General features: G+C 43.3%; 2 protein-coding genes across 2 annotated transcripts in view; both read right to left on the bottom strand.

Annotated features, from left to right (window-relative positions):
• Positions 1-20,920, bottom strand: part of ZDHHC8 (zinc finger DHHC-type palmitoyltransferase 8) — a 46,338-nt gene that overhangs the window by 13,087 nt on the left and 12,331 nt on the right. The window contains exons 3-7 of the mRNA XM_068243404.1: positions 20,133-20,305; positions 17,689-17,791; positions 17,477-17,568; positions 12,918-13,050; positions 12,720-12,837 (exon numbers count right to left, since the gene is read on the bottom strand). Coding sequence (XP_068099505.1) covers positions 12,720-12,837; positions 12,918-13,050; positions 17,477-17,568; positions 17,689-17,791; positions 20,133-20,305 — 619 coding nt within the window. The remainder of the gene's footprint in view (positions 1-12,719; positions 12,838-12,917; positions 13,051-17,476; positions 17,569-17,688; positions 17,792-20,132; positions 20,306-20,920) is intronic.
• On the bottom strand, positions 6,460-9,233 carry LOC137561965 (uncharacterized). Its single transcript, XM_068273312.1, has 2 exons — positions 8,181-9,233; positions 6,460-7,826 (listed from the first exon to the last, which is right to left on the bottom strand). The coding sequence occupies exons 1-2, from the start codon at positions 8,608-8,610 to the stop codon at positions 6,460-6,462; spliced, it is 1,797 nt and encodes a 598-aa protein (XP_068129413.1). The 5' UTR covers positions 8,611-9,233.

Below are 20,920 nucleotides of genomic sequence, written 5' to 3'. Positions count from 1 at the left end.
ATTTGCAGGGTTCCCTGCACCTGTACATGTAATTAAGGCGCTAGGAAATTTGGCCGCAGGATAAAGCCGAAAAATGGCTCACCCTGCTCCTGCCAAAATCCTGCAGGGTTAATTATTATTTACCCTCCAGGCCACCACTGATACTGGGGAAAGACGTAATTCAGCTACAAGCTATTGTTGGAGGCCAAATTACGCAGTTGGTATAATAATTTTGACTCAGTCTTTGACGTCGCCCAAATTACACAATGAACGCTGCTATAGCTGTAGTTCACATTATGGCGGCGCTCAAATTTCCCGTGCTGTTTTTGCCTGGACTCCTCACTGCACAGCCATATCGGACAAACATCTGAATTTCCCTTGGATCATTTGTAGAGCCAGTTGCTCCACAGTGGCATGCCAATGTGCACACACCACAGCCAGTGTTAACCTCTCACACTGATGGCTACTGCCAACTACCCAGTTACCACATCTGGAGATCAAAACAGTTCCATTAGCGCACTCACGGTGCACTTTAATCACAGCAGCCAATGAACAGTTTACACACTCAGTTACCGAAACGCTGCCACCAATGATAATTTTTATTTTTAAATGTCCTATAAATTGTGCTTTTTCCTGCACGACAGCCACAACTGCTATAATAGCAACTAGCTGACTTTCCACCTGAAGTACCTACAAAGTCTGTGTGCAACACATGCACCAATTCAAAGACTGTGCATCCATGACATCAGAGGTAGGTAGTGGTCATAATAATGTGACTTGACTATGTATTATATTATTGCAAGCAATGTCTAATTTACAGGTGTCAAAAGAAACACCCAGAGGTTCTGGCTTTTCTTCACGACCTGCATTCGAACTGAAGAAATTGCTTGTCTGCTTGTAATAATAAGATGTTCTAGGACACGAGGGCTCTGATTGAAGCATTATTTTTCTTTGAATAAATATGAATCATGGAGAGATTTTCTGGTAATTTAATTCTAACTTAAGTACAAGTTATGGCTTTCATTAGATTTGCATTTATGCTTGGATAATGTTTAAACAAAATATACATTATGCATACAGTACTGGTCAATCTCACCACATTATCTTCAAATGTCAGCAGCTTTTATACTGCTACTCAATATACATTTCCAGAATAAGAAAGGGCTTAGAATCCACCATGTAGCAGCTGAGCAGTGTTAATCGATACCGGCAATCTTGGCCAATGGGCATCATTCATCCGGGCAACTAATGTCCGTATTATTGGCACTTCCAATGCTCATAGCTAAATGGCTTGAAGGGTGACCGAGTTCAGGTAAGATTAGGGTGTTTGGGGCTGTGAGGGAATTAGGAGCACACCAAGTGCTATTCACTAGGTTAAATTTCCATTGGTTAGGGATCATTTTAAGTGACATTTCATCTTTCCTGAAGTTCTGCTGTGAACTTGTATCAGAACTGCACAGTGTTTTTGAAATTTAGTGTTAAAGGTTACCATTTTTTTTCACCTTGGTTGAATTTTCGCTAATGTCCTAGCTTTAGGGTTACTTAACTTTTAACATCTTTATTCTAAAAACATATAAATGCCTTAGTATAAACACTTACTAGTTGGTATTAATGTTTAGCTTTATAAATGATAGTGTGATTCTCATATAGAGCTTCACTTGTTGGTCAAACAATGCGACATGACTACATGGGCCATCCAAGTCCCGATTCTCTCCCAACCGCTTTCATTCTCCACACAGGACCTTCAGTTGTCAGCTGCAGCTCCCCCCTGCCACTGTTCTGCACACATAAGGGACCCAAATTTCACAGTTGCCAGCTGCAGCTCCCCACGCTGCCTCTCAGCTCTGCACACAAGACCAGATGAGCTGCATTCACAAATGCCGGGGCTACAGTCGCCTTCCCTCGACCCTGCAGAGTCCGAATCTGTTCACACAAGCACTGCAGCGTGATCAGGCAGAGCTCGGGGAAGCAGAAGGCATTGGTAAGAGGCAGTGGGGAAGGCACTTCGGAACCTGGATGGCCACATTTAGTCATGTTGCATTCTGGCCGGCTGGCTTCAGTATTTCATGGATTGGCAGCATCAGCTGGCCATTTTCCATGTTGGCTGGCCAAAACCCAAAGTTATTTTTTGAGTGCTAAATGCAATAAATAAATAAATAAATAAAATAAACATACTAAAAAGCAATATGCATTCCATTTTGGACTGCCAAAGCATTTTTTTTAATGATTTTTTTTTTAGGTAAATGGTCTACTGGCCATTACGAAATAATTATTCTGCACAAATTTATTAGAACATAAGATATCTGTGACTAGAGCGGTAGGAGACTGTCATTTGCTTTACACAACTATCTGGCATCCAGTCCAGTAAATTATCTTTAAGGATCTTACAGATATGGATTCTATGCTGCTATTTCTATGTATGTTTGCTTAAAGGAAATGTCAGCCAAAATTATGATCTGCAAGCTCTACTTACCCGAGGCTTCTTCCAGCCCCTTGCATCCGACATGTTCCACGCCGCAGCTCCGCTCTCAGCTGCTGGCCCGCGGTCTCCGCCAGTGCAAAGGCCGACCTCCCGAGGTCTTTCTCTACTGCGCCCGCGTGAGCGCCACTGTCAATCAAGTCCACATTGTCCGGAGTGTATTGCGCAGGTGCGTTAGTTCTGTGCCTGCACACTAAACTCCGGACAACATGGACTTAAGTGACAGCGGCGCTCGCGCAGTAGAGGCCGACCTCACGAGGGCCCCCAGGGCCAGCAGCTGAGAGCGGAGCTGCGGTATGGGACATGTCAGCTGCAAGGGGCTGGAGGAAGCACCGGGTAAGTAGAGCTTGCATATCATAATTTTGGCTTACATTTCCTTTAATGCAGATTGAGATGATAATGAATAAAACAGACACACTTATATCAGCGCCTAACATGTTTGTTGGCTGACAACACATGGAAATCTAGCAGCAGAAATACAGCTCAACACTTATTATCATAGTCTGGAGGTAACATCAATGTATGGGGGCGCACACAAAAATAGCAACATTTAAACAAAATGAAGTAAGTAAAATAAGATGGTGAATAGCATCCATTTAGCTGAAAGTATCAAATTTAAATTCCCATTTTGCCCTTTTCATAAAAGCGCTATAAATGCATCTTAATAAAAAGGTTGATTTCATTAACTCTATTCCAAAAGTTATTAAATATATTACACACAAAGTGATATATTTGAAGTGTTTACAGTATGATCTTGTTATAGTAAACTCTGATATGATAAAACTTTGGGCACAGTAAAATCCTGATATAATAAACTCTGATATAATAGAGCTTTTGTTATGGTAAACCCACGTCTAGGCCTTCCACTATAGTGGAGAGTGGGCGGGAGCAAGCGGCATAAGTCAGTTGGAGACCTGTGAGCTGTGGTCAGTGGGTGGGCTGGATGCCACTTGTAGCCTGCTCGGGATCAGCACTACTCTGGGCCTGCATAGATTACCTCAAAAGCACCAGCTGGTGAGACCTGCTTCCTGTGTAAGCTGCTGGCTGATCACTGAGGGAATTGGCAGTCATCTAGGACTTGCTTGTGCATGGCTACAATGCTACAGTATCATCCAGGGAGCACCATATAAGTACTGTACCTGCATTAACTAGCAATTACTATGCTTCCTGTGCAAGCGTGATTATTACATGCAAATCCCTTTATTGAGCACTGTGCATTTCTATCTAGCTTAGACACTATGCTTGCTTGCTTGCTGAAACATTGAAAAGAATAAAATGACTCACAATTATTGACTGAATTAAGATACAACAATATAGTATACTTTATGTGCCTCAAGATGACAATTTCTGATATAGTAAACTACTTTTCCCGGTCCCTTGGAGTTTACTATAAAGGGATTCTACTTCATTTTATTTTATTTTGCCGACTATGACCTCTAGCTAATTAAATCCCCAAATTCAATTTCTCAGAAAATTAGAATAATGTGAAAAAGTTTCATATTGTACACTTGTGCTGTCTCATTCTACTCAAAACACTTGCACAGGTGTCCTGAGCCTCTAAATGGTGTCTCAGTCTGGTTCAGTAGGCCACACGACATGGGAAGACTTGTCATCTGTTGTTGTTGGTCCACTGTGTTTTATCAAGTTCAAAGTCAGCAACATCATCTACCTGGAAGTCTTAAAGCACTTTACGATTCCCAAGCTTCACGGAGATGCCAATTTCATCTTCCAGCAGGACTTGGCACCTACACACACTGCCAAAAGTACCAATATCTGGTTTAATGACCATGGTATCACTGTACTTGATTGGCCAGGAAACTTCCTTGACCTAAAAGACTTTATGGGGTATTGTCAAGATGAAGAGACACCAGGCCCAAATGGGTTATCCTACACCAGACCCATGGGCTGATAGTCTACATGCCAATCCACACTGATGCAGTTATTCATGCAGAAGGAGCCTCAAACAAATATCAAATGGACATACTTTACAGTAGGCCACCATTTCATGTATTCAATTTTTTTAACTGGTCTTTGTAATATTCTAATTTTCTGAGATACTGAATTTCAGGCTTTGATTACCTGTATGTCATAATTAGCAAATAAATAAACACTTAAAAAAGATCACTCTGTGTGTAATAAATCTACATAAAATATATGAACTCACTTTTAGAAATGAGTTACAGAAATAAACTTTAATGATATTCTAATTTATTGAGATGCACCTATAAAATGAACAAACAATACACACTAAAGCTAGACATTCAACGTCTGCGGTGATGTCACACACAATGAAGCTGGCTGCTTGCAGCTTCCACAGTCTGGATACCGAGTCCCAAGTGATCTAATGAGAAAAGAAAATCACTTTGTTTACATGAAGCCTGTGCAGCTATTATATTTGCTGCAATGTGTGAGTGTAGAGAAAACCTTTCCACTTTGCTGTACTATACATGCTGTGAAAGTCAAGTTTTATCATAGGGATACTGAAGAATGTAAACTTTAAATTCTTTAGGTCTGTTTTTTTTTCTTTCGAAGAGAAGATCAAATCTTCAGAATAATTCATTTGCACACTGTACTGGGAAAAGAAAGCCAATCAACAGATTTTGTTTGCATTCGCTTTGGAAATCATTCCAAATAATTTACATTTTAAGCCAGAAAATTGCAATGGGCTCGCTTCACAAAGCGGTGCTAACCCAGTTAGAGACTTTAGGCGTGATAACCATTTTTATCATGCCTAAACTCAGTTTAGGCATGATAAGTTTAGGCATGCTAAGTTTAGGCATGATAAGTTTAGATAAGTTTAGATCGCATGCAAAGTCCCGCACGCAAAGCAGCGCCATTAAACTCTATGCAAAGTGCACCAGACTTTGCTAGCGCAAAACTTTTGATCAGCTGTGCACTGCGGTGCTAACCCAGTTGGTGCTTAAACTTATCACGCCTAAAAACTTATCACACCTAAACGTATCATGCCTAAAGACTATAGTTACTTACGGTAATGTCTTTTCCGGAAGTCCGAAGGACAGCACCCATGAGACTTGTCTCCTTCCCCACTTCAAATGGACAGGAAGCTAAAAATACCACAGACATTTGCATATTCATTAGGCAGGCATATATAAATAGGGAACTCACAGTAAATCGTCAGTAATAAAAAAGACCACACCCCACATAGTTCTGCTTCAAATGTATTTATTAGTAAGGGTGGGTCGCAAGGGTGCTGTCCTTCGGACTTCCGGAAAAGACATTACCGTAAGTAACTATAGTCTTTCCCAGGAACGTCCTCGGACAGCACCCATGAGACGAAAAACAAGATAAGTTAATTAGGGGGGGACAACTGCCTGCAACACTTTCCTGCCGAATGACAGGTCTGAACTAGCTGCAATGTCTAATCTGTAATGTCTGACAAACGTATTTTGGCTGGACCACGTGGCCGCTCTACAGATCTGTTCGATGGAGGCTCCCGCCTTCTCTGCCCAAGAGGCTGACACCGCTCTAGTTGAATGAGCCTTTATGGATGATGGTAATAACTTTCCTTGTTGGGAATAAGCCAACGCAATGGTCTGCCTTATCCATCTGGCTATAGTCGACTTCGATGCTTGTTTGCCTTTGAATCTTCCTCCGAAGAGAACAAACAAGGCATCAGATTTCCTCCATTGTTTGGAACGATCTAAGTAGCCTAAAACCGTCCTTCTTACATCCAGACAGTGAAGTTTCTTCTCCTTTTCATTGGTCGGGTTGTTACAGAAAGAAGGTAAGAATATTTCTTGAGAACGATGAAACTTAGAAACAACTTTAGGGAGGAAAGAGGTGTCCAACCGTAATGTGATACGATCTCCAGAGATAATGCAATAAGGTTCTCTCATGGACAGGGCCTGTAATTCACAAACTCTCCTGGCCGACGTAATTGCTACAAGAAAAGCCGTCTTGATGGTTAAACATTTATCTGAGATCTCCTCCAGAGGTTCAAAGGGGCTGTTACATAAGGCCTGTAGTACGGTGTTTAGGTCCTAGGATGGCATTCTTGACTGAACCAGTGGCCTGATTCTTTTAAGTGCCTGAAAGAATCGTATGAAGAATTCTTCTTCAGCCAAACGTCTCTCCAGAAAAACACTAATAGCTGCTGTCTGAACCTTCAGTGTGCTGGTGCTGAGGCCTTTCTGATAACCCTCCTGTAGGAATTCTAGTACTGAAAGGGATAAAGAACAGTCTCTGGAATTTTGTTCACACCATCCTTTATACACATTCCAAGTCTTTTGATAAATGTTCCTGGTAACCTTTTTTCTGCTCTGGATTAACGTCTCTGAAAGTCCGTTAGAGAAACCCTTCTGCTTTAAACTTCTCCACTCAGGCTCCAAGCTGAAAGCTGAAGGAGCCTCAGATCTGGATGAAAAACTGGACCCTGGGACAGCAGGTCTGGACGATCTGGCAGCATTACATGATCGACTGTAGCTAAATTCTTCAGTAGTGTAAACCATGGTCTTTTGGGCCAGTATGGCACTATCATGATCATCCGAGCCCGGTCTTTCTGTAATTTGTTCAGAACTCGAGGAATTAAGGAAAGAGGAGGATAGGCATACATCAGACCTGAATTCCACGTTATCGAGAATGCGTCCACTGAGCAAGGATTGTCCTGGGGGCATAGTGAGCAAAACATCTGGCACTTTGTGTTGTTCTTTCGAGCAAACAAGTCCATGTCGGGTCTGCCCCAGAGGTGTACCAGGCCCTGAAACACAACTTCGTTCAGAGACCACTCGTCCTGATGAAGTGGTGATCTGCTCAGAAAATCGGCTAAACAATTCAGGGTTCCCTTTAGATGGACTGCTCTCAAGGATTTCAGGTGTCCTTCTGCCCACTGTAGTATCTTGCATGACAGGTACCATAGAGAATGACTCCTTGTTCCTCCCTGTCTGTTCAGATAGGCCACCACTGTGTTGTTGTCCGTTCTTATCGTGACGTGAGTGCCCCTGATTTGGGAATCGAAGTGTGTCAACGCTTGCCAAACTGCTGCCAGCTCTCTGTTGTTTGAAGATCTTTGCCTCGACGCTCTGGGCCAAGATCCCTGTACTGGTATTGTACCCAGATGGGCTCCCCAACCCCAGGCGCTTGCATCTGTTGTTATGACTGTCTCTGAGGGATAGCTCCAAAGACGTCCGTTCGTCAACTGTGAAGGGATCAACCACCAATTCAGTGAGTCCTTTATGAACTGGGGAATTAAGATTCTCCTGTCTAAGTCTCTTATACTCCTGTTCCAACTTCTTAAAATCCATAGTTGTAATGTCCTGGAGTGTAGCTGACCCCATTGAACTGCTGGGAATGATGAAGTTAGAAGACCCAGTAAAGCCATGGCGTTTCTCAATGATATTGAAATCTTGCCCTGGAAAGAAAGAACAGATTTTAGAATTGCACATATTTTCCTTTCAGGAAGAAACACAACACTGTCAATGGAGGCTATAGTAAACCCCAAAAATTCCATAGTCTGAGTAGGAACTAGAGAGGATTTAGACCAATTAATAAGCCAGCCTAAGGACTGCAGAAAATCGAGACAGAAGTTTATCTGTGTCTCAACGGTCTCATAGGATTGACCCCAAATAAGAAGATCATCCAGATAGGCTATGATCTGAACTGACTCTAACCTGAGTACTGCTAGAACCTCGGACAATACTTTAGTGAACAGCCAGGGTGCAGAAGATATACCAAAGGGTAAAGCTGAAAACTGGAAGTGCCTTACCTCTCCCTGTAGTCTTATGGCGAATCTCAGGTATTGCTGGGATCTGACATGGATAGGCAGGTGGAGATAGGCGTCCTTGAGGTCCATAGAAGCCATGTAACACTGACTCTGTAGCAGATTGACCACATTGCGTATATTGTCCATTCGAAATTTTCGATATCTTATTGACCTGTTTAATCCCTTTAGGTTTAAGATGAACCTGTACTCCCCCTGAGGTTTTTTTACTAGGAATACTGGAGAATAGTACCCCTGAAACTGTTGACATTTTGGGACCTGACGAATTACCCTCTTTTCCAGAAGGACAGCAATTTCTCTTTGTAAGGCTAAGCTTAGATGCTGATCTGATGGGGTCTGTGTAAGAAAAAATTGTACTGGAGGAGCTGTGGCAAACTCTATCTTGTAACCTTCGAGGATTATATTTAATAACCATTTGTTCTGAAAGTGACTTTCCCAGTTTTCGTAAAAGTGCGCTACTCTTCCTCCCACTGGGAGCCTGATGTCATTGTTTAGATCCCTGGGATGGGAGAGGAAAGGACACATTTGGTCTTGGCCGCTGTGGTTTGTTCTGCCCCCATCTTCTTTTAGGATAGCTTTTGGACCCCTGTTCGCTCTGTTTTGGGTCTCGAAAGGAACGTTTGAAACGAAAATTCTTTCTTTTTATGGGAAAGTTCTTTTTATTGTCTGAGGACCTTTCTAGCGTTTCATCTAATTTGGAACCAAATAATAATTCCCCCTCACAAGGTATTCCGCACAGTTTAGATTTTGAGGAGGTGTCCCCTTGCCATGTTTTTACCCATATACCTCTTCTGGTAGAGTTCACCAAGGCCGTGGTCCTGGCAGATAAACGGACCGTGTCATCTGCTGCATCTGAAAGATAATTAGCAGCGTGAAATAAGTTATCAAAGTCCTTTAGTATCTCTTCTCTGGGTACCCCTGAAGCTATCTGGGATTGTGTATGAGACAACCAAAGTTTTAAAGATCTGGCTGCGGCTGTAGATGCGACAGCTGGTTTAAATGTTAGTGATGAAGACTCCCATGCTCTTCTTAACAGATTATCCATTTTCTTATCAATGGGGTCTTTTACATTTCCAAAGTCCTCAAACTAGAGATCAGATTTTCTAGAGACCTTAGAAAGAGCGGGATCTAATTTAGGTGACGGCCCCCAGAATTTCTGGTCATTAGGGTCAAACGGATATTTATTGGCAAGAGACTTGGGCCAGAATGCTCTCCTCTCTGGGTTATCCCATTCCCGTTTAATCATATTCTTCAGAGAACTATGTACTGGAATGAAAACAACCTCAGGATCAGATAAACTCTCATACATATGATCGAGGGGTGATAGAGACTTTTCCTCAGTCTTAATACCCATGGTATCACGCATAGCTTTAAGAAATAACTTTAAGGCATCAGTTGCAAAGGCAAATTTATGAGGCTTATCAGTGTCTAACTCCTCTCCTGAAGGAATTTCCTCAAGAGACGATATATCCACCTCTCCCTCAGATAATTCTGAGTCCCCTGAATCTTCACCCCTCTTTCTTTTTTGTAAATTTACGGCAGAGTCCTGCCCTGGGGGAGGTTGAGGTGTAACCGTGACATCACTACTAGATGTAGAAGGATGAGATGGAGGCACCATAGGAGAAGGAATAGGAACAGTCCCAGCAGCTGGAATGTTTGCCTCCTTAATAGCTTTAATGGCAGTAGCCATTTCAGAACGCATCCATCCCATCAAATCTTTAAACACCACGGGTGATTCTTTCTTCATAACTTTGTCAATACATGTTTGGCATAATGATCTAGATGAAGAAGAGGATATTTTCACGGCACAGATGGCACATCTTTTATGATCAGACTTCTGAGCCTGTTTTCCCTTGTCACTCTTATCAGCCTTGTCAGTTGGATCAGATTTGTCTTTATCCGTTTTAGGAGCATTAGGCTATAAAAGAGACAAAGAGAGAGTGTAACTAACCAGCCTCTTATATAAAAAAACTATTTATACATATCTGAAAAAGGAGTCAGCAGATGACACCAACCAGAGAGGCTTCTGAGCCAGGCTCCACAGATCTGGTGGAGGAGGATCCAGCGGCAGTTTCCATGGTCAGGGAATGGATTCTGACCAGGAACTGAGCTTTAAATAAGCCGCCCAATTATGCCACGCCAAGGTAAGCCGCGCCCCTCCTGACAGAGTGCGCTTCCAAAATATGAACCCCCCGTACAACTGCTGCTGTACCTATAGTTCCTCCTTACCTTATGGGCAAGCGAACCGCTCCCTCACCGCCGGGCTCTGGGATGCAACGCGGCTCACTGCCCTCTGAACGCTGGATAGGCTTGCCCGCGGTGACTGAGTGACGTTATCCGGCTGGCGCGATCACGTGATCGGCCTCTTCTTCCGCCGGAAGTGCGTCAGACGCGCCTGTGCGCGCGAGATCCGATGGGGGAAACTATTCGGCCGCAGCTCCGGCGCACGCCGGGTCCCTGACCCGCGATACTCGGCCTGAGTCGTGCAGCAGCTCCTGCCTTACAGACATGGTTGGCTTCAGCTCCCCTGTAGCGTCCTGTGTGGTGGACAGAAAACAACTGACGATTTACTGTGAGTTCCCTATTTATATATGCCTGCCTAATGAATATGCAAATGTCTGTGGTATTTTTAGCTTCCTGTCCATTTGAAGTGGGGAAGGAGACAAGTCTCATGGGTGCTGTCCGAGGACGTTCCTGGGAAACAGAGTTTAGGCGTGATAAAGGGCTTTTCACCAGGGTGCTAACTGTTAGCACCGCTTTGTGAATCAGGCCCATTGTGTTCTAGTATACTATAGATTTAGAGGCATTTTAAAATCTTTCCTTAAAGGTTAACTAATGTTCTAGTGCTACTAATCAGTATTAGAAGTAAATAACCATCCATTTGGTTAAAAACAACAAACACAAAAACAAAAAAAAATGGGTCATATGCAATTTACTTTTTCACCTGAGTTTTCTTCTAGGTGACATTTAAACAACTTGTAAACAAAATGCCGTTTAAACCACCAGCAAGCAAGAACATACTCAGAATAATTCTAAGACTACTATTTCACTTAATTTTTGGTACTTTTTCCATTGCAAAGTGCTAAAAAGTTTATTTAAATAAAAAAGTATTTCCCAGGAGAAAAAGGGCAGGAGAAAAAGGAACGCATATTATGCTGGGCATACACGGGATCGAGGCAGGCTTATCAATCGAGCCGCTGATGGCTCGATTGATAATATCCGACAGGTCCGATGACTCGCCGGATAGATTCCCCGCTCGATCCCCGCGGGCGGACAATAGCGGGGAATCGAGCGAAAGATAAGCAAGCGCCCGCGGGGACGAGCGGGAATCGATCGGGACATGCGGGGATCGATCCGGTGGCTAATCGAGCCACCGGGTCGACCGGTGTATTCCCAGCATTAGCCAATAGCCCATTGTCTTGCACATAGTCTTTGTTATGCAATTCAGAGCAGGACCGAAAAAGCTACAGAAGGTTGACTATTGTAAATAAAGGGGACCTTCAACTATTCCACCATCGTTTTCACAGGCACGCCTTTTTTCCTAGTCATTTCAATCAGTTCTTCACTCCCAGTGGTACTGCAGTTGATTGTGCGCCTGCTGGAACGTACTAAAAAGTGCAGCTGAGTGCAGAGGGAAGCATTCTTTTCAGCTACTGGTTTTGCAGTCACTATTTTTTAAGTAATGCTGTGTGTAGCAAAGCACTATTTCCCTGCCTCTTCCGCCCAGCTAGTGTTTTCTTTCCTACCTGAAGTGCACTATCTAGCAGAGTGTTCTGCGCTGAGAGTGCCATAGCTACCTCCATTACATATATGAAGCTTCATTACATATATGAAGCTTCATATTTGCAATGGGAGTGGGACACAACAGCAAAAACATAGAAGACTTGGGTCCATATGCAATTCACTTTTCACAGGGACAGGACGCAGAGACACTTTTATTAGGTAGGATTAAGGTAGCAACAAAGGGGGTACGAGGCGCCCAGGTGTAGGTGCTTCTCACCTTCCGTTGGAGGGGTGTTTTGGTCCCACGTGGCTCAGCCACTATAAGTACCAGTTTTTTCCATCAGAGAGTGACCATATCCAGCATATACTGGACAAGCAAGTGGAGTCAGGGTTGTGAATCTCCACCTGCTTAAAGGTGGATCCCCGCAGCTCAATGCGCGCACCCCCCCCCCCCCCCGACCCCACAGCCTGGGTCGGGCTCTCGTTCCTCCACTAAAATGGCCGCCAGAGCTGGCCGCAGCTGCGCAGTCCACATATGCGCGAGTGCGGCTCTAGGGCCTCCCCCCCCCCCCCCCGATCATGTGGTTGATTGCCCTCCCGCACAACCCACCTTTGTGAGTACCAATTCTCATTTTTCATATATGCTCCTTTTTGGTGACCTATTGTGCTATGTGGGCTCCCATTGTCTCTGTGTTTAGTCAATTCTTCTTCATTAAGGTAGCAGCTTTTAATTACACTTGTGACATGTTCACATTATATAAAAGCTCCAATTACTTTTCAACTCCGTATACTTGCCTATACCTTCACTGCTTCCAAGGGGTCCCTTCAGGTCTGAATATTTGGTGGGGTCACCTTTAGGAGGTAGAGGTGGCTGTATTTCCAGAGATTTATCATTTATGCCCTCTAGACTACCTTTGGACTGAAACAACAACATAAAAGTTAGACCATCAACTTTCAAAACAAAATAGTAATGCATACAAAATACCACAAAAATGTCACCTTGGAACGGTGTAAGTTAGCCTGGATGCCATTGTCACTGATCTTGACTGTTATCTGCCTTTCTGACAAATCTTGTCGAATAAATGGAGGCTTGAGTGTGATTTGGGGCCTCTTCTTTGGTTCAACCACATATCTTATTAACAAAAGAAAATATTCTGTTAGTCTAGGAGGTGGTTTATGGCACACACGTAGTATAATAAGCAGAATTTTTGAACAAAACATAACCATCCTTCAAATCACAATAAATGCTGCAAGCAATCTGTCCAACTAGTTTAGTTGGCTTCTTTTGAACGGAAATAACTTCTTCAAAGAAATTACATAATTTAAACCTTGACTGTTACTTAGCAACAAAAATTATATTTGGTGATGTAATATTGAATGCACGACTAATCTTTTCAGTATCACGTCAGTTAACAGACTTTATGACAAAGTGGACACCCTGCAAGTCTACTTATTTTGTGACACAGTAAAGATGACTTGCAATCAACTACAATTTTAATCATAAGATAAATGGAGTTTAGTATACTGATTTCACATAGCTTTTTAACATATATGAATGATCCAGAATGTAATAGTCCATGAAGATCAAAAATGTGATGTAAATACAGTTTGGGGGGGAGGGGGGGGGCGCATTAAAAATGTAATTTTAGAAGCATTTATTTATTAAAGAGACTCTGTAACATCAAAAACATCCCCTGGGGGGGTACTCACCTCGGGTGGGGGAAGCCTCCGGATCCTAATGAGGCTTCCCACGCCGTCCTGTCCCACGGGGGTCTCGCTGCAGCCCTCCGAACAGCCGGCGACAGACCCGACTGTCAGTTCAATATTTACCTTTGCTGGCTCCAGCGGGAGGGCGCTGTGGCTACTTTCGGCTCCAAACTACACGGAAATACCCGATGTCAGTCGGGTCCGCTCTACTGTGCAGGCGCCCGGAAACTTGCGCCTGCGCAGTAGAGCAGACCCGACGGCGATCTGGTATTTACGCCTACTTCGGAGCCGACAGCCGTCAGAGCGCCTGCGCAGGAGGCGGGAAGGTAAATATTGCCGTCATCTTTCACGGAGGGCTGCAGCGAGACTCCTGAGGGACGGAGGACGGCGTGGGAAGCCTCATTAGGATCCGGAGGCTTCCCCCACCCGAGGTGAGTACCCCCCAGGGGATCTTTTGACGTTACAGATCCTCTTTAAAGGACATCTGAAGTGAAAAAATAAAATTACTTTTTTATACTTATGTTCTGGATACCATCAAACCTTCCTGATCCTCGCTTTCTCCCATTTTTTCCGCAGTGTTCCTGGTGGAAGCTATTCAACCCGCTTGGTCCAATAGCCTTTCGGCACTGCTCCTGCAGGGTTCGAGTACTTATGAAGATGAATGCATCCATATTGCGCATTCCACGAGCCTGGACTAAGTTCTCGTGGATGCAAATACTTCCAAAGGTTGCACAAGCAGTGCCAGAGCCCTAGAAGATTGACTAGCTTCCGCTGGGGATGGTGCATGAACGATGGGACAGAGCGAGGATCGGAAAGGCTCTATAGTATAGACCATTCCTTCTACATAGGTATGTATAAAAATGCAATATTTTACTTTTTGCTCCAGATTTTCTTTACCTGTTACATGTACATCTCGTTTCAAATCGCCCTACAGCAACTGAATGGCATTCAGATGTTAGCTTTGACTATGTCATTTCAGAAGCTTCCATTTTTTTTTGTAAATATCTCTTGGTGGATGAACTGGAATGTCTAGGGCCACTCCTGTTGCAATGTCTACTTCTAATTTAAAAGAACCTGAAGTGAGCAAACACACTTCAGGTTCGATACATACCTAAGTAGAGGTAAGGCTCTGGATCCTATACAGCCTTCCCAGGCGCTTGGTCCGCCCAGTTGTTGCTGTGCTATCCTGGTTAAAGTTATTCGACCTGCTTCAGTACTTCTGGGGCAGGGGCAGCCTTCAGAACTACTCGCTTCCACGAGCATGCACAGTACAGATGTGCTCATCTTCAAAACAACTTGAGGATGTGACTACTTTCGAACGCTGCCCAAGGAGTACCAAAGATCTAGCAGGATAAATAACATCAACCAGGCAACACTGCAGTAACGATGGAACAGACTGAGGCCTGGAAAACCTCTATGGGATCCAGGAGTCCTCCCTCTACTTAGGAATGTATTAAACCTGAAGTGAGTTTCCTAGCTTCAGGTTTGCTTTAAGCTTCTGGAAAGTGCTAATTACAGGCAGGTTCTTATCCATAATGCAATAGCATTAGGGAGGAATCTAATCATCACAATAAAAACTCTAAACACAGCCAGAGTCACAAAGAACTATCTGCAGTGAAAAGAAGTATACAAGGTAATGCAGCAGATGGTTTGCTCCACAAAGTACTGATCTTGTCGTCATGGAACTACTTGAGGAAGAAGTGAGCCCCATTCAAAAATTACCGTATTTTTCGGACTATAAGAAGCTCCGGACTATAAGACGCACCTAGGTTTAGAGGGTAAAAACCAGGAAAAAAAATACATACTAAACCTGGTGCATCCATGATCCAGGAGTGTCTTATGGACCTTTCCTTCCCCCCAAGATGTCTCTGTCTGTTACACTGCCAAGCTACACTAACCCCAGCTGCCCCCACAAACTATACTAAACTACACTTCACTAACCCCTGCTGCCCCCCCCCACCCGATACACTGTACTACACAAACCCCTGCTTTCCTCCACCTCCCCCTCCCAGCTACACTGCACTACACAACCCCCCTCCCCCCAGCTACACTAACTATCCAATGCAATTACATTAAAGGACATCTCACCAGCCTGGGTGTCCATGCTCTGTAAATGATCCTAAGGAGATGCACAGTGGGGTGGCAACAGCAGCACCAGCGTGATCCACAATGTTTCTAAGTGGCTTAGCAGTAGCTGCTGTAACTACGCAAATTGCTGGTCCTTTGATCTTAATCTTATTAGCGTGCCCCGCAGCAGCGTGATCCATATAATGTTTCTATGCGGCCGATAGCCCCAATGTTGGTCCTTTAATCTTAATCTCTTTAAGTGCCCCACAGCAGCGCGATCCATAATGTTTCTATGCAGCCGATATCCACAATGCTGGGTCCTTTGATCTCTTCCAGCATCAGTCCTGCAGCAGTGCGGTCCCGGGAGACAAGCAATTCAGCAGCTACAGCGGCAGAGTCCTCAGAGGCTTCCGTACTACCCTGTTTACTGGCGCCCTCTCATGACCTGCGGCGCACAGGCACCGCAGGTCATGGGATGATGCACGTTAAGATTACGCGCATCATGGGATGAAGCACGTTAACATTAAAAGGACCAACATTGGGGATATCGGCCGCATAGAAACATTGTGGATTGCGCTGCTGTGGGGCACGCTAACAAGATTAAGATCAAAGGACCAGCAATTTGCATAATAACAGCAGCTGCTGCAAAGCCACTTAACACTGCTGCCTACTACTTCATTTACACATCAAAGAAACAAGCACCACGGGAGGTAGAACTGTAACATTCGGACTATAAGACACAGTAACTCCCCCCCCACACACACACTTTTGGGGGAGAAAAAATGAGTCTTATAGTCCGAAAAATACGGTATACAGAAAGCAATAGGTTGCAATAATTTCAACCCACAGTCTGATAGATGTACAGGCACCCCTTAGTCTCATCTCATGTCATTCCATTAAAGCGTACCAGAACGGATACGTGATAGGATCAAATAAACATGGGTACATGTAGTACCTATCCTATATAAAGTTTGCCAGTGTTCACTTTATATTTTTTTCAGTGCAAGAGTTCAAAAAGCAGTGCTTTTACCAATGCAAACGAGGCAGAAAACAAAAAGGTAACTAGAAGGCAAAACACTTATCTGTCTGCAAACAGACTCCTGATAAAGAGTTAAGCCCCATACACATGCTCAACAGCGGTCTTTTATGCAGCACAATTATCAAACAACTTTTGTTGTGAAACAAGTTGAAACAACCCCAAAAAAAGTTGCTTGCTATTGCTCCAACAACTGATAAAACTAATACAACGTCAATTCAACAGTTGGGATTGACGTTTTATCAGTCTTATCAGTTGTGTGAACAATAGCAAGCAACTTTTTTTGGTTGTTCAACTTGTTTCACAACAAAAGTTATTTGATAATTGTGCTGCATAAAAGACAGCTGTTGAGCATGTGTATGGGGCTTTTGAGTTGAATAAACTAAAATCTACCTCACACTGTCATGGCTGCTAACACTTCACATTGGAATTGAAGACCTTAAACTGAAAGCAAGAATGTGACACTGCAGGAAAGGTCTATTTACCTTTAATATTACACATACAATTAATTAGCTCAAATGTATTTTCACCTTGGGCTTAATTTAAATCTAGCACAGCTGTATGCATGTGTAGGGGGCAATACATTTTACATCTTGCTTTGTGCAGATGTATAAAGCAATGAGAACCGAGTACTGAGAATTCTTGGTATCTACTGTAACACCAAGCTTCAATTTTTTTTTAATTCTGCAGATTATATATTCACATTAATTCTGTCAGATATGTTCCGCCTCCAATCACTTGTGCTTACCTGGGTGACAGTGGACTGCATAGCACATGCTGTATGTTCCCACAGCATCCTCTGGTAAACGGATTGACACCCCCACGGAACTTCCCTGTTACCTGGAGAGATTTGAAAAATAGCCTTATGGATAATAAACAGTAAAAGGGGAAATTAAAAAAGCAAAACAAAAAAAGGAGGTAGGTAATAAGCATTGCCAAAACTTGCATTATTTTTATTACCTGTTCATTGGTGGTGCGGCCTCGTACAACTAACACAATATGGAATCCTGTGAGGCCGATAACAGGAATGAAGAACAGTCCCGCCACACACATCACTGAGATCCTGGACACACTGGCTAAGGAGATTACTTTCATACTGCTTGGATAAAATAATCTACTCAAATTTTTAAGTGAAACTACACAAAAAACAAACACCCACATCAACTGTTTTTCTGTGCTTCTATATATCTATGTAAGCAGATCAAGCAAGAACACTTAACAGTTCTGCATCAATGCTTTATGTAAATGTTAATGCTAAGGCATAAAATAATTTAACAATTGCATAAAGAAGTGAAAAAAAGAATTAGACCTGCTTTTCAAGTCACTGGAAGGCAAACTTAGAGGGGTTACATTGAACTCATTGCATTCGCTTGTGAATTTCTTGACTTCCATATAACTAATCACTTTGTTAACCAGTTCGCATTCAGTCGTTTTTCGCTTCATGCATCCGAACAATCTTCACCTCCCATTCATTAGCCTATAACTTTATTACTACTTGTCACAATGAACTGATCTATATCTTGTTTTTTCCGCCACCAATTAGGCTTTCTTTGGGGGGTACATTTTACTAAGAGCCACTTTACTGTAAATGCATTTTAAAAGGAAGAATAAGAAGAAAACGGAAACAAATCATTATTTCTCACTTTTCGGCAATTATAGTTTTAAAATAATACATGCCTCCATAATTAAAACCCACGTATTGTATATGCCCATTTGTCCCGTTTATTACACCATTTAAATTATGTCCCTATCACAATGTATGGCGACAATATTTTATTTGGAAATAAAAGTGCATTTTTTCCGTTTTGCATTCATCACTATTTACAAGCTTATAATAAAAAAAAAAAAGAAATATTTCATCTTTACATAGATATTTAAAAAGTTTAGACCCTTAGGTAAATATTTGTGTTTTTTTTTTTTTTTTAATTGTAATGTTTTTTTTTTTTTTTAATTAAACATTTTATGTGGGTATTTTTGGGAGGGTGGGATTGAAATTGTATTTTTTTTGTAAATATGTGTGTATTTTTATTTTTATTTAACATTTAGATGTAGTTTACTTTTTGGCCACAAGATGGCAGCCATGAGTTGTTTACAGTGACGTCACTCTAAGCGTACCACGTACGCTTAGAGCGACATAGGAAGCAGAAAAAGCGTAGCTTCCGAGAAAAGCTGTCGCTTTTTCTGCGGGGGAGAGGAATCAGTGATCGGGCACCGTTGCCCGATTCACTGATTCACTGGCTAACAAACCGCCGGCCGATCGCGCGCGCGCGCGATCGGCCGCGTGGACGCGCAGGAGCGCACATGGCTTCCTGGACGTGAGTTTCACGTCCAGGAATGTGAAATAGTTTGCCAGGAAACGGTTTTTCTATACACAATATCTAATCTAATATGCCCTTTGCTGTTCAGCTAACATATACACTCAAATGGACTTGCACATTGACTACAAATAGTATAACCTGAGAATCGCTTGTACTAACAGAGAAATGAAACACCCTTGTGTATAAGCATTTTAGAACACAAGACAATTTTAACACGATGGGCCTGATTCACTGCAGTAATATTGCCAGCAGAGTACTGCACGTTGTGCAATCAGCACACGTCGTGGCACTCGGGTTATCCATGTACTGCAGGTTGTGTTGATTGCGCAACAAATGGTACTCTGCTGGCATTAGTGCCGGTAAAAATACAGTGCGCTGGCTGCACATGCCAATGTAACATGAATCAGTCCCAATGTGAGTTGTAATGTGTACTGTGTCAGATATTGCTGTTTTTACCCATGCAATTCCTACAATACATGTGTATTGTGCAGAAACACGCAGAAGAATGCGTGTTAGGAAAACCAAATAAGTTTTCACATAGATGATTGAACCTGCTAATTGCAGAATGTGAGCAGGGCATTCGGACAGACTAATGCATTACCTTATAGCACAATGCCTAGTGTGTCAAGTGTGAACAAGGTCTAATCTCACTCATGAAAGGTGTGTACACAAGCATGATTTTTCCTCAATTTGAGTCGCCCACCAGGATCAAACTTGATCTTGTGAGTGACACTGCAGGGCCCCTATGCTGTACAGATGCTTTACTAGCCTGAGCCGAGGGGCAAGTTCTGTTTCTATGAAGAAGGGAGGAGCGATGACCACAAGGAGGGGGACAATGGACTGCCAATTTTCACTTAAGGATTTGACATGCCAGATAACTACGTGCCCTCAGGAGACCCCTGTATACACTGTGGATTCCAAGCCCTGACTTGCCCCCAAGGCTCAGAACAGTCTAGCATCTGTATGAGGTTTTAGCCTAGCACACATACAATTGGATCCAAAGAATCAGAAAAAAATGTTAAGTTAATGATACATTTTACATGGCTGTGTCTAAATTACAAGTGAAAACGCCAGCAGACAGGATACGTAATACTAGTGTGAGCTTCTCCCAACATCTCCAGGTGGTGGAGGACAAATATGAGGCCAAATGAGAAGACCCCGACCATATGAGTGCTAAGAGACAGCAGAAAAAGGAAGAAATAGCGGTAATTCCTGCGTCCTATGCAGTTATTCACCCAGGGGCAGTGATGGTCAAAATCCTGCGAATAAAAAAAGCTAGTTTAAACACATGATATAATATCAGATTCAGAAAAATATAATTTATTTATAGGCTGTTTCAGTAGAGGAACTGTGCTACTTCAAACATTAGTGCAAATCCTCTTAGCAAAATGCCATAGCCTTCATTTCACAAACTGCAAGCTTTATTAATAATCGCTGTTCTCTTCTTAATGTTACCTGCAGCCCTTAAAGGGAAGGTTCAGGGAGTGGGTAAAAAAAAAAAATCCATATCCACTTACCTGGGGCTTCCTCCAGCCCGTGGCAAGCAGGAGGTGCCCTCGCCGCCGCTCCGGAAGCTCCCGGTGGCCGACCCAACCTGGCCAGGCCGGCTGCCAGGTCGGGCTGTTCTGCGCTCCAATCTGCGCCTCACGGGGGCACGCTGACTTCATCGGACATCCTTCGGGCTGTACTGCGCAGGCGCAGAACTACTGCGCCTGCGCAGTACAGCCCGGAGGACGTCCGATGACGTCAGCGCAACCCCATGAGGCGGAGTTTGGAGCGCAGAAGAGACCGACCTGGCAGCCGGCCTGGCCAGGTTGGGTCGCCACCGGGAGCCTGCGGAGTGGGCACCTCCAGCCAGCCACGGGCTGGAGGAA

Source organism: Hyperolius riggenbachi, chromosome 1 (assembly GCF_040937935.1).
Source record: "Hyperolius riggenbachi isolate aHypRig1 chromosome 1, aHypRig1.pri, whole genome shotgun sequence".
NCBI lineage: Eukaryota > Metazoa > Chordata > Amphibia > Anura > Hyperoliidae > Hyperolius > Hyperolius riggenbachi.
This window is presented reverse-complemented; position numbering and strand designations above follow the sequence as displayed.

Bases quoted from the DNA above. Each gene is read 5' to 3' on its own strand.
- LOC137561965 (XM_068273312.1), bottom strand. From the start codon at position 8,610: ATGGTTATTAAATATAATCCTCGAAGGTTACAAGATAGAGTTTGCCAC. The intron at 7,827-8,180 runs GTAAGGCACTTC...CTTTCTTTCCAG, and splicing joins CCATAAGACTACAGGGAGAG to GGCAAGATTTCAATATCATT.